General features: G+C 40.4%; 1 protein-coding gene across 6 annotated transcripts in view; it reads left to right on the top strand.

The window, feature by feature from the left end:
• The window catches only part of VPS54 (VPS54 subunit of GARP complex), a 73975-nt gene that overhangs the window by 5321 nt on the left and 54840 nt on the right, over positions 1–13814 (top strand). For 2 of the 6 annotated variants that reach the window (XM_024208402.3, XM_029911902.1), the window contains exons 3-4: positions 11954–12115; positions 13165–13406. In XM_024208402.3, coding sequence (XP_024064170.1) covers positions 11980–12115; positions 13165–13406 — 378 coding nt within the window. In that variant the 5' untranslated portion in view covers positions 11954–11979. Of the gene's footprint in view, positions 1–3404; positions 3524–10300; positions 10414–10781; positions 10889–11953; positions 12116–13164; positions 13407–13814 lie in introns of those variants that run through there. The other 4 variants (XM_029911899.1, XM_029911900.1, XM_024208403.3 and 1 more) reach the window with 4 other exon arrangements.

Genomic DNA, 13814 nt, shown 5'->3' with positions numbered 1-13814 from the left:
TGTCTCGGAGAAGGGGCCGGGCTGAGGTGTGGCCTTGGAGAAGGGGCGGGGAAGGAGACGGGGCAAGGGTGTTTGGGTTTGTGCGATTAGACAGTTGGCAACCCTATCTCTGCACCTGAAAGAAATGGGCAAGAAAAAGTCTGCTGTTAAGTACAATAGCCACATCCTGATTTCAAATTAGTGGTTTTTGTTGTTTAGAACTAAAATTGCAGCAGATGAGAGGAAATGTGTATGTTACAGATGTTCTAACAATTCATGTGGTACCTGCATAAACTGTGAAATTTCAGTTTGGAATAGCTTGTTTATAAGGATACTAAAATATCCCTACAATTCTTCTGGTAATATCTGTGGATTTCTTGTGCCCTGTGTGCGGTTGTGTGTATATGTATATATACATACACACATACCTGCAGAATATACAGTGAAGTCTTGATTTCAGTCTTTTCGTTTTCTGTTCTGTCCTCCTCTTATATTTTAAAGGGATGACATCAACTTAAAATTTATATTTGTCTGTTTTTACTTGCTATTACTAAGATTACTTCAACTGAAAAATGAGAGAAGTAGTTTTGGTTTTTTTGTTTGTTTATTTTCTGTTTGACAACAACTGCATAAAATTAGTTTCCTCTGAGATTGTGTGGGTTTTTTCAGACACACAAAAGGGAGAGAAAAACTTTTTTTTTTTTTTTTTAATTAAAAAATGCGGCAATAAAACTACAGAAATCGACTGGGGCAGTTTTACCTCAAATGGTTTCTAACTCATTTCTTATATTTATTAGATTTCAAGTTGACAGTGTCACTCACTTATTGTGAGACATAAGGAAGGTAATTTTAAAATAATATTCACTGGTGTATTTAAACTGAGCTGCTTCTGCTGCTGGTAGTCCATATTTTATAGAAAGGCATATCAGTCCTGCAGTGCTCCACAAGGTCCTCCAAATCACACTGCACTCAGCACTGCTTTTATCCAAGTGGAAGCCCATAGCATTAGTTTCAATTATCCAAAATAGAGAATATTTGATAAATATTTGACTATAATATTACTTCATCTGATTCCAGCGGAAGCTTAATTACAAAATTGCCATTATACCATTTGAGGTATGTATGATCTGCTGATTAGAACAGTGGTTATAGGCAGCATAGGCAAGCACGTAAATCTGATGCATTCATTTAGAAAGGCTGAGTGGCTAAGTGGATGAGACTTTGGGGCTACTGTGTTAGAAACCTTGGTTCTATTCCCAGTTTTGACCTTGTGCAGTTTGTGCAGCCTGATCTACACTTTAAAGTTAGGTCAACATGGCTATAGCGCTTAGGGGTTTGAGAAATTCTCACCCCGAGTGCTGCAGCTATGGTGACATAGCCTCCAGAGTAGATGCATTTGGAAGAATGCTTCCGTTGACCTAGCTGCCATCCCTTGGGGAGGTGGAATTCCTACAGCGAAGGCTCTGGCACCATAGCTGTGCTGCTGTAGCACCCGTAGTGTAGACATCACCTTTCTTCCTTCATTTATAAAATAAGTGGGGGAAATGATACTTGCCTGCTTCTTAGGGTATGTTCTCACTGCAGAGTTAATTTGGGCTCTTACTTGGGTATTATCCATCATTCTAGGCTAGAATTTGGGTGCCACTTTCACTCGGGATGGTAAGCTGCCCACCTTGCAGTGAGGACATAGGCTAAGTCACTTGAGTGCCAATAGTCCTCCAATGGCTTCCCATGATTCCCCCCACCTCCACCCCATCCTCCCATGTGCCTGGAAGGACAGAGAAGTTCTCCCAGAATTCACTGGGAAAGGCTGACTGGTTCAGCTTACTACAACACAATAAACCATGGGGTATGCCACCAGAAGTCCTAGCACGCATGGGTGAGTGTAGCATCAGTGAGGGCTTTGTGGTGTGGCTTCTCACACTCAGGCTGGGCTAGCCCAAGTGCTGGTTACCTGAGTTAAATCTGTAGTGAAGACATACCCTTAGTTTAAGCCTATGAGACTTAGGTCACTGTTAAGGGATGTGAAGTACATAAAAAATATTAAAACCTGTTAGCAAAAGAAGTGAGATTTCAATCTCCTGGCTTGTAGAGTGGGGAGGCTGGTACAGGCACCTCCTCAAGGCGTGGGAGAGTGCACAGTGCAGTTGGTATGCACATAAAATCTGGATGGATTTTCCTGGGGATTATAAAGGCACCTCTTTGTCTCCAGGACAAAGTGTGACACTAAGCATCCCTGAATTCACACCTTACACATTATTGTAATAATCTTTCTACAAAATATGCCTTGTGTGGGATCATTTGAAAACTGATAACTTACTGATCATTAATATTCATGTGTGATGGGCAGTGGGTATTAGGAGTTATGGGTACATGCTAGATTTGTGGCTGAAGTGTATTTAAACTAGGCATGTCAGGGGGATTTGTTAAACCGATCAATCCTAAACTTACATATAAGCAGTAAACAGGACCATCAAGACAGCATGGGGAGGAGATGGTAGGAAACAGAAAATTTCAGCAAACAGCAATTAGGGAAGAAAGAGCATGCAGCTTCCTTCACCACCAGACTCCATCTCGTTCTCCGGATAGGTTGAATAAACTTTACTCAGAAGAATCCATTTCAAAAGTTTACTGGTCTATAAAGACAGGGGGTCTGAACCTCAAGTGATAAGCAATTGAATCAACTGATTGTATTATAAGAGTGTAGAGAGTGAGAGCTTTTCTGAAAGCTAATGACACATTGGTGATTAATATCACTATGAAATGTAGGTATCAACACTATATGAGGAAATAAGGATATTTAATGATACTATGTTTTAAAGTCTGTGGCAAAACAGGGAGAAACAAGTTCCCTCCCTGCCAGGAAGAAGGTGGCTATTTACCTTTCTCCTACGTAAATTAAGCATGGTGGAATCCAAACAGTGCAAGCCCCATTTAGGTACAGGGGGCTGGGAAGCCCACAGGAAGAGAAGAACAGCATGAGGTCATCCTGCCTCTTAAAGCAACATCATTGAACTTTGGGAAATATAAGCAAAGACAAAAGCCACCTTTGGCATCCATCACTAGACAGACACAAGGGAACAGAACACTTACAAGCTGAGAAAAATGGGCCTGTCAACCAAGGGGGTGGGGTTGAAGTTTCTGGGAACTGCATATAGGTGAGAAAAAAAAAACATCTTGAACAAAGCCTATACTTGGCTAGATTAAGTTTTAGACTTTTTAGAAGCGTGTTTTGTTTTGTTTTACTTGTAAGTCTATCCTCTATTCTTGATACTTGAACTCACTTAATCCTGTATATATATATATAGATAATACATTTCTTGTATTTTTACTGTAAACCAACTCACTGCTGTCTTTAAACGGAAGAGTGTATTCACCCCAGTTAAATTAATAAGCTGGTGGGTTTTGTGTCTTTAGCGGAACAAAGGAACCTGATTGTTTCTCTGAACTGTCCAGGAGAGGACCTGGACATTACCGAGCACACGGTTTGGAGAAAATTCAGAACTGGGAGTGTGTTGGGGTCATCCTGCAAGTTGTAACCCAGGTTGGTAGAAGCCAGAGTGGGGCTGTAGGACGAGACACAGGCTGCTGGGGTCAGGGCTGTCTAGCATATAGACACTCAGGCCTGCATACTGGTAGGTTGGCAATGAGCATCCCAGGCTGGGAGCTATAACAACAAAGAATTGTGAGTCACCCAGAGTTGCAGGGCAAGTGGTAACACAACCCCTTACTGACCTGGATTGGACCTCAAACTGCTCTCACATTAATTCAATTTGAACTTCCTATTCTAAAATCCTGGAGTGTTAAAACTATTCAAAGAAATAGTCAGAAACAATTTTTATTTTGGCAAAACAACTGATTTTTCCCTAACCTCATTCTCCCAAACAGCTTAACCAATTTTGCTAAAACTTAGAGCGTGGAAAATTTCAGGCAAAGAGTTAGTCTGTTATAAGCAACTGAAAACAAGAGTTGTAATGGGAAGTGTAATACAGTCTTAATATAGATGTTGCTACACACTCCATCTATAATAGTTTTTGTATTATGAAATTAGAAAGATGTTATGTTAACCAGACTTTGTATGATAATGCAGTGATGAATTTAGACACTATCTAGCCAGAAGGCTAAACCTACCAGCATAGCAATAGATAAGGGCCATGAATGAGGTCACAGGACATCCTGTGGGAAGCTCAACTCCTTACCATCCACTGGTGAGAAACAGGAAGACTTGGGAATTTCTACCAGGGTGCTGTCCCTGGACTCTGTTAGAGGCTCCGTCTTTTGTTTCTGTCTCTGGCTAGTAGGTGTCCTTACATATTTATAGCTGCTATCCTACCCTCACCCTAAACTTTCCCAAGTTTCTAGGGGAAGACAAAGCTTTCTTTCTCTCTTCCTCCTCCAGTTCTTCTTGGCTGCTGTAAGGAGGAAGGGGAGGTTTATTTTCTACCTTTCCTCTTGCCTTTATTTTTTTTTTGGGGTCCTGTTCTCTAATGCAGTGGTTTTCAACCTGTGGTCCATGGTTGTCCGCAGACTATGTCTTATGTCTGCGAAAGGTGACTATGAAAATCAAGTTTCAGATGTCAGAAAAGGCATTCTGTTTTTCTGATCAATCAAAAGTATGTGAATACTCCCACCTACAGATCAAAACCCAGAAGTATTGTCCTTACCATAGAAGCCCACAGTTAGTGTCCTTTCTCATGCTGTATCAAACGCTGTGCCGAGCACGTGCAACATTTATACTTGAATTCTGTTCAGTCAGTTTTCGGTCTAAGACTTCTATGGTAGGGGTCTGCAGACCACAGGTTCAATTTCCAGAGGGGTCCGCACCTCCATTCAGAATTTTTTAGGGCCCTGCAAATGAAAAAAGGTTGAAAACCACTGCTCTAATGAATATCTCTAGTGCTTACTTTTTCTGTTAATAGCTTTGGTAAGCTGCTGCAGCAGCATAAAACTAACATAATTGTTGACAGTTCCATTTCTGACCATGGAGCTCCCAATAGCAATAGTGATACTGATTAGAGTTTTGCTGTTTTCACCCTATTGCTGCTTGACAGAGCTGTGAGTAACAGCAGAGGCACTGGAGCTGTCTGTCTTCAGACTCAGGAATAGAACACTGAATCAATTTACACTGGTTCATGTTTGGAAAGTTATTGTTTTCTACCGGAAGGGCTAGGAACTTATTTTTTTAAATGAAAGCTGAGATTCTGACCAGGGTGACTGGAGTTTTCAAGTCGTATATAGGATATTTGAGAATTGTGCCGAAGATTTAACCTTTTTTCTTGGTTTTAACTTAAACGAACTACAGCTACTTTGTTAACCGAAAAGCTACAGAGCAGCTTGTAAAGTGCCATTGTATGTCTTGGTCCCTCCACAGGGATCTCAGTCTGTGAATTGTATACTTCAGCTTGTTGAAGGATCCAGGGCCCAGTTTAGTGAATTCTGATTAACTGTAAAAAGGTGAACTGCGGTTGTGCTTCTCTTTTTGTGATACTTCTGTATTGCATCATTAGGGCAATTGCTCTTTATTTGAATGGTCTGGGACTGCTGGAAAAGTGAGTTGCATTTTTATTCCCCTTCTAAACCTTTATCTTCTGTCTAATCCATGTAACAATTTGTCATGCTGACAAATTGGTTATACAAGTTGTCAGCCAGAATGCGATTAAATTATTTTTTAAAAAAATATGATTACTCTAATCCAGTACTTAATTGCAGAGCATCTGAAATATTAATGTTATTAACTTGCACAGTTGCATGTAGTTATTGCAGCACATATTCTCTTGTAACTAGGAGGCTCCGGAGACTGGGCAATTTACAGTTTGTATTGCACAACTCCCACACAATGGAATGAATTAAAATAATCTGTAGAGGCAAACCTCCACTCTCTTTATTTACTTGCTTTTGTTTCATGTTAAGTTTGAGTTTAGTTTTCCATGAGATTTAAACTGGATGATGTATGCATCACTGCATATTTCAAGAAATGTTTATAAAGTGTTTAGTATGCTAATACTATAAAGGCTATTTTGTAGGTAAACTAGTACAGTGGTTCTCAATCAGGGTTTGTGTACCCCCTGAGGGTACGCAGAGGTCTTCCAGGGGGGTACATCAACTCATCTATATTTGCCTAGTTTTACAGTAGGCTTCATAAAAAGCACTAGCAAAGTCAGTACAAACTAAAATTTCATACAATGACTTGTTTATAGAGCTCTATGTACTATACACTGAAATGTAAGTACAGTATTTCTATTCCAATTGTTTTTTTTTTATAATTATATGGTATAAATGAGAACTTAAGCAAATTTTCAGTAATAACGTGCTGTGACACTTTTGTATTTTTATGTCCGATTTTGTAAGCAAGTAGTTTTTAAGTAAGATGAAAATTGGGGGCATGCAAGAGAAATCAGTTTCCTGAAAGGGATACAGTAGTCTGGGAAGATTGAGAGCCACTGAAGTAGTAAATCACAGTAACTTTCAGTGGTCAATTAGATTAACATACTTGGGAGGTTAGGTGCTAGTAAGGATTCTCATCCATTCATTGATTTGTTGTAGTCTCTTTTGTGACTTGGAAGGGATTTAGGACAACATATATTGCAGTTCTTCTTCATTCCTTAATGTGTTCTTATTTGGCTGATTTTAAAATCTGTTTTGTTAAAGCACAGTTTTGTAGTACTGTATGAGTGTTTTCCATTTCATAGGTAGGTTTGTGCCTTTACAAATGTGGCAGCTTGTTGAAGTTAGTTATCTATAAGGTCCTAAATTATGACTACTAGAGTAGCTGTTACCTATGAATAATTTAGTACAGCATCATATTGCAGGCCATTTAGAAGACCTCTGCCAGAGATTCTTGTTGAAATCAACTCGATGATATGAAAGTTCTTTGCTGCACTGATATTTTAGTGCTATACCTTTTTGTTCGGTTCTAAGATTTTGTTAAGACTGGAATAAGGGCACAAAGGTAATGTGAATATTTGACAGTGATTAGCAATAAAAATAACTGCAAGAAATAAAGAATGTTTGGTTTTGAAAACAAACATTTGAAATGTGTGTCTTCAGTGTTAAAATGTGTTCCTTAAATTTTATTTTAAATCTTGTACTGGTTAAATGCAGTTAGCATTTATTCCATTTCGGTTTAGGTCATTGAACTTCTTATTTTAGAAAGCACTTTCTTTTGCTGGCATCCTAATTTATCATTTTAAATAAATTATCAGAATAGGGGAAAACAATGGCTCACAAAATGCTTGATTTCAAGAGCAAAATGTTTCATTGCCTGTATAATTTTAAGAAGGGCTTTACTTAATACAAACCATCAATATAGATACAACGAATGTATATCCATGTAACATGAGATTTCTCAGGAGACACTGCCAATGGAGACATTTGGTACAATTGTAGTTGCTGGAGCTCCTAATACGCACTACTTTGTATATTCCTTTAGGAGGCTTGATTTTTACCATTGAAAGCCTGATGTTTATTTTTCTAAAAGTGCTAAAATAAGGTATTTTTTCCCCTCAGCCGTCTGGTTCATGAACCAGTTTGATTAATGACAGAGCCCTAACAGTAGTAAATGCTAGTATCTGGTGAGGAGCTGCTGAAGGAAGGAAGAAACGTACCTACCGTATATACTCGTTCATAAGCCAAATTTTTTTAGTAAAAAAGGGAAGCACCAGAGAAGGGGGTGGGTTTATGAATGGGTATAGAGAGAGAGAGGTGGGACACAGCCCCTCCCCACAACAGGGGGAGCAAGGAGAGGCAGCAGAGCCAGAAGGGAATTGGCAGGGCCAGAGTCTCTCCGCTTCTGGCCACGCTGCTCTCCCCCCCAGCCTCCGAAGTAGCTGCAGCTCCAGGGCGCAGCCTTGCCGCTCAGCCCTGCCCCCCAGAGCAGGCTGTGGCCGCGCCGCCTGGCCCGCCAGAGCACGCTGCGGCCGTGCCGCCCGGCCCAGCCCGCTGGAACATGCTGCGGCCGCGCCGCCCGCTCTGGCCCACTGGAGCAGGCTGCGGCTGCGCTTCCCAGCCTGCCGGAGCAGCTCCAGCCAGGCCAGAGACATCCTCCTCAGATAAGATGGGAAGGGATGGGATGGGGAGAGTGTGGGGGTCCTGGGCTAGGGGTGGGCTCATGTGGGGGGTTGTTACTCCCCTGACCCCCAGCTTCTCTCCCCCCAAAAAAATTTCCCCACCAGTTGCTGTCCTGGCCCGTCAGGATAAGCAGCTGGCGCGCCTGGACACTTGGTTTACTTAGGTTTACCTCCGTGCCTGCGGGTGCTCGAGGTAAACAAACCATCTCGGCCCGCCAGCGGCTTATCCTGATGGCCCAAGAGCCAAAGTTTGCTGACCCCTGAATTATTGGGTCGGCTTATGAACGGGTTATAAAAATTTTCCATTTTTACTTATCCATCTTGGGGGGATCGGCTTATAAACGAACTGGCTTATGATTGAGTATATATGGTACATTAGAAATATGACAAGGGAAGAACAAGCATGTCCGAGCATAAAAATCTCTCAGTGGTGGAGGCAACAGCAAGAGAAAATAAATAAGCAGATTAAAAACCTTAAACAAAATATTTTCTGTTATGTTTGGAAACAATTCTGAAATTCTGGAAAGCTGTAATCTGACACAATGATCTTGTAGTTTTGCTGTGTGGCTGACATCTTTAGCATCTAAAGTGTTTCTGAAGAAAACAAGTACCCAGGAACACCCATTTGGATTTTAAGATTGTCATGAAGTAAGCTTTAAGGGAGTGTCTGAATTTAAAAAAAAAAAATCACTGCAAGTAAGGGAACCTGAAAATAGAAAATAAAACTCCTGACTTTGTGCTTTATTCCTATCCAGAAGGCCTGAAACTTGGTTAATTGAGAAAGAAAGTGATTGTTTTTCCACACACAGTTTAAAACTCTTCTGTTTGTTTTTATTAGCATCTGTTTAATTCTAAATGAACACACAAATACCTAGAAAAAAAGGTCTGTTTTTTAAAGATTAACAGATGATCTAAGTGCTGTGAAAGCCAAAATGCACACTTGACACCTCCAGCCCCCTCCGCCCCCAAAAGAGACAAGATTTGACATTCCTGATATTTCTCGGGTTAGAAACAAATGCAGGAAAAATATATTTTGAGGAAGGAGTTAATTATTAGACAAACAATTGAGCAAGTATTTCATGAATAAAATACTGGTAACATAAAGATTGTTATTGTAATATCTAATATTAATATTCAGGTGAACAGAATTTTGTTAGAGTATAGTGAACTGTAAGGTTATCCACAGCTATAGTTACATAAACTTGCTATTTCCATTATTTGTAATGGCTAGATTATTTAAACTGTACAATTCTTTGTATTTTTCTAATGTTTATTACTGTAGCAACATTAACTTTTTATTAATTTTTTTATTTATGTCTAGAATAGATTTTGAGCAAAACTGGTTAAGAATATTATAGTGGCATTTGGTAGTTCTGGAAGTGTCGTTTGCCTTTCTGAATAGAGTAGCTCAGAGGGGTCTGTTGGAGGTGGGCAGGGAAAATTCTTGCTAACTATCTTGCTTGGGGTTTGCATACCCATTTCCAAGGACCCTGAGTCCTGGCCAATGTCTTGGTGCAGCTGGTAGAGAGATTTTAAAAACAGGTTGATTTCCTGCCAATAGCTGCTGTTGCAGGGAATGAATGGGAGGATTGGGGTGGCCTGTGCTTTCTCTTCTTCCTGCCTGAACTGCTCTGCCTTCCAAGTGCTCTGAAAGCAGGGCTGTAGGGGAGTAGATACACCAGGGGAGGTGGCCATAAAGACCACAGAAACCATGCTAGCCCCTGCAATCAGTGAGGGGGAGGGGGAGCCGCCCAAGTCTTCCCCTGTCCCAATGCTTAGAGGGAGCGAGATTGACCACACACAAGACAGAGGAGAGACCTACGCTGGGTGATGATTATGGAATACAGATGGACATTGAAGAACCGTGAGGGGAGATGTGGGGATGCATCTGGGAATGGAGACATACAGAGTGGGGACCACAAAGAATGGGACCACAGTGCACAGTCAGCCTGTGGAACTTGTTACCTGTGGATGTTGTGAAGGCCAAAATTACAGCTGCATTAAAAAAAAAAAGAATTAGATACGGTCATGGTTCATCAGTGGCTAGTAGCCAAGATGGTCAGGGTGACCCTGAGCCTCTAACTGCTAGATGCTGGGACTGAATGACAGGGGATGGATCACTTGATGATTGCCCGGTTCTATTCATTCTCTTTGAAGCATCTGGCATTGGCCACCATTGACAGATTCCGGGCTAGATGGACCAGTGATCTAACCCAGTATGGTCATTCTTATGTTCTTATGTCCTTATGATGAAGAAAACCCTCAAAATCTTCAACTGGCATGAGTGAGAGAAGAAGGGAGAAGGCTGAAGGGGACTGCTGCAGAGAGTGGGACAGAGAGGCCCTAACACCCCACATCCCAGTAGAGAGTAAGTGTGGGAGATTCCCCGAATATACAGGGGAATGGGCCTGGAAAACACTGGGCCTCCTCACCTATAAAGGCAGGAGGGGGCAGAAAGGGGATGACTTTGAGATTGAGGGAAGAGTGCAAAAGGGAGGAGTAGAAGAAAGGAAGTGTAATAGCAATGGGGTTAAAGAAAAGGAAGAGTCATAAAAGGGACGAAAGCAAGACATGGGGACAGAGGTCACACAGATTGAGCTTTGTGTGTGCAGAGGAAGCAACCTTTTAAAAAAGGGGTGTTTCTCATGTAAGATGGGGATGGGAGCACAGAAGGTTTATGTCCATTCTGGTGAATATTCATTTTTCTGTGCTTTTTTCTTCTTTTGTGCTTCTAAGAAAAAAAGAGTTTAAAATTCTCCAGGTGTACACAGAACACCCCAGTGGCTGGGAGCCTGATGGCCCCTGATCTGTGGCTTGCTTGGAAAATAGTCCCTGGCATTGAGGTAGAGGGACTTGGTTTTACATACATACATACATACATACATACACACTCTCTCTCTCTCTCTCTCTCTCTCTCTCAGAAGCATCTACATGAGGGCCATTGGCCCAGAATCCCCCATGGAGGGGCTGTGTTGCAATCCCACGACCTGCACTTGGTTTGGGGGAGTGTGGAATTTATTCCCCTGCACAGCATATAGTTAGCGCGCTGCACAAGTACCAATCACTTGGCCCTTGTGTAGGGAAGTATGAATTTCACCCTTTTAGTGGAGGTTCAGTATAAATAAAACTGCAGTTTGCACATTACAATGTATCGAAACAACTTGGGACATTCATTCCATTACAGTCTGGAAACAGTGAATGGATTCCATTATAGTGTAAAATGATAGACCCCTCCCCTGGAGTGCATGCATCACAGGATAAGGTTTTTGTCTGCTATCCATATTTTGTACACAACACGAATCATTCTCTTTAAATACTCTGCAAATAAATCTTTCAACCCTCACTACCAAAAAAGAAGAAAAATTCAGGGGAAAATATACCAAATCATGCTTACGTGGCATTATGAATGAAATTCGCTGCTCATGTAATTCTGCTTAAGTCAATGGAATTAAATTCACAGAGAATTTGGCCCTTTATATGCACTCACGAGACTTCTGATATGTGATCCACCGTCATGTCAGTGGGCTTGCACAACTTAGCTCCCATCGGTAGATTAAACAAAAATACCCATAACACACTGGCATTTTCTCTCATTCACAAACCTCCAGAATTTGCATGCCATTCCTGAGAGGAAATATTTCTATGATAATGCTTGAATAATTATGGAAACAGAAAGATTGAATGTGCTTGGGCATTTTTATGTACTATAGTTGTGTGTGTATAAAAAATTATCCCTTTCTTTGTATTTCAAATGTAAAATATTTTTCATACCATGGTTGAAAGATAACTAGTAGTGTTTTAAACTGTTTAGTTTTATGTAGGTGAGTTGTTAAATAAATGCCATTGTTATGGTACAATCAGTAATCCGAGCTGCATTGAAGACTTTGTGTTTATTTTTTCTTTCTTAGCTTCTATCAAGTGGTGATTTTATGCAATGGCATCAAGCCACAGTTCTTCACCAGTGCCTCAGTCAAACAGCAGAGATGCTTTCTTTAAAAAGGAAATGGATTCTGCTAAACGCTTTCGACCTGTGCAATCACTGCCTGATGTATGTCCCAAGGAACCTACAGGTAATTTTGGCTTGTAAGGCAGATGAAAATACTGTTACAGTCAGTGTCCTGAAAATTAACCTGAAAATAGTCAACAAAGTCCTCTTGTTTTCTGGATAATACTATGAAATAAAATGATGTATTTATAGGTAGAGTGGGATTCTACTTACTCCACCTCAAAAAACACCTCATTTTCTTTTTGGAGCACTGGAGATCTCCTGATTTCCACCTTGTTTATATCTCCACCTCACATTGAAGTAGGGTGACCAGATGTCCAGATTTTATAGGAACAGTCCCAAATTTTGGGTCTCTTTCTTATATAGGCTCCTATTACCCCCCACCCCATCCTGATTTTTCACATTTGCTGTCTGGTCACCCTACATGGAAGTCACCATCCTTATTATGAAGGAGAAGAGGATGAGACTTCTTTCAGAGCCTGTGAAAAATCAACCAGAGTATAGTTGAGAGACAGGCAATTCTCACCCTGAGGGGCTAACTGCATTGCTTCTGTGACACTCCCCAATCCTTCTGATGTGAGGAGCAAGAGATCAAGATGGGTAACTGGCACTCCCATAAGGCGGTTTTGTGGTTGTATTGATAGCTGTCATATGGAATGCTGAGGGTAAGGGGTGTAAAGTGGGGGAAATAGTGGGATTTTGAGAATTCCCTAAAGAAACATGTGAGAACATTGTCTGTAGTTCTAGGTTGGGGGATGCAGTAGTTCTTCAATTTAATATATTTAGTATATCAAGTCTACAGACTTCTGTCTTTCAAAGGGTGCCTGAAGAATTAATTGATATTTGTGTAAAGATACTGAAAGAATATACCTCTAATTGCATGTTTAAAACTTGGTTTGTGCGATCTAAACACAAAAATGTGAGTGTGTTAGATTGTTGGGAAAGGGGATTGTGTGTCTTGGTATGCAATCCTTTCTGTAGATAATTCTAATGCTTTACATAAATAAAATTTTGAAATTTGTTGTTTGCTTCAAGAATTACATTGAGTTTACTATGAAAAAAGTGCTTTCAAGTTTTTGTCTTAATGGACTGTCTTACCTTTTGTGCTTATAGGTGATCCTAATAGTTTAGATGACAGCCCATCTCTAGTTGCAGATCAGCATAGATGGACAATTTATCATTCCAAAGTAAATCTCCCAGCGGCGCTAAATGATCCTAGGTTAGCAAAAAGGGAATCCGATTTCTTTACAAAAACATGGGGACAGGACTTTGTGGACACAGAAGTTGCACCTTCATTCTACCTCCCACAGATCAACAAGGAAAATTTTGCATTATATCAACAGGAAATCATTCAGGTAAAGTACCAAAGTTAGGTACATTATAGGTTAAAAAAGAAACTTCAGAGCCATTTGAGTCTGACACCACTAACTGATTGTACCCATTAATAGTCAATCATATTATTACCGAATAACTACCTGTCTAGTTCTATGCTAGTTGACTCTTCTCTAGACCTTGGTATGGTGTGCTGTAAGTTCACCATTCTCAGCATTAAAAGCATTGTCTAAATTCTCTCTCCCTGCTATTTCATTATTTTTTAGTTCCTGAGTGCTATACTCTTGTTTTAAATGTACAGACCTTATAATTGCTGTCCATCTTCGCTATTTCCTTTGGTTATTGAAAGCTTCACTAATTATTCTTAAAGGATTATTCAGTAGTTACACTCTATAATGTAAAAAAAAAAAAAAAAAAAATCCAGTCACCTG

The sequence above is a fragment of the Terrapene carolina genome, unplaced genomic scaffold, assembly GCF_002925995.2.
Source record: "Terrapene carolina triunguis isolate 2854851 unplaced genomic scaffold, T_m_triunguis-2.0 Scaffold132, whole genome shotgun sequence".
Taxonomy (NCBI): Eukaryota; Metazoa; Chordata; order Testudines; family Emydidae; genus Terrapene; species Terrapene triunguis.
The sequence above is the reverse complement of the archived record's forward strand: the minus strand, read 5'-3'. Positions and strand labels throughout refer to the sequence as shown.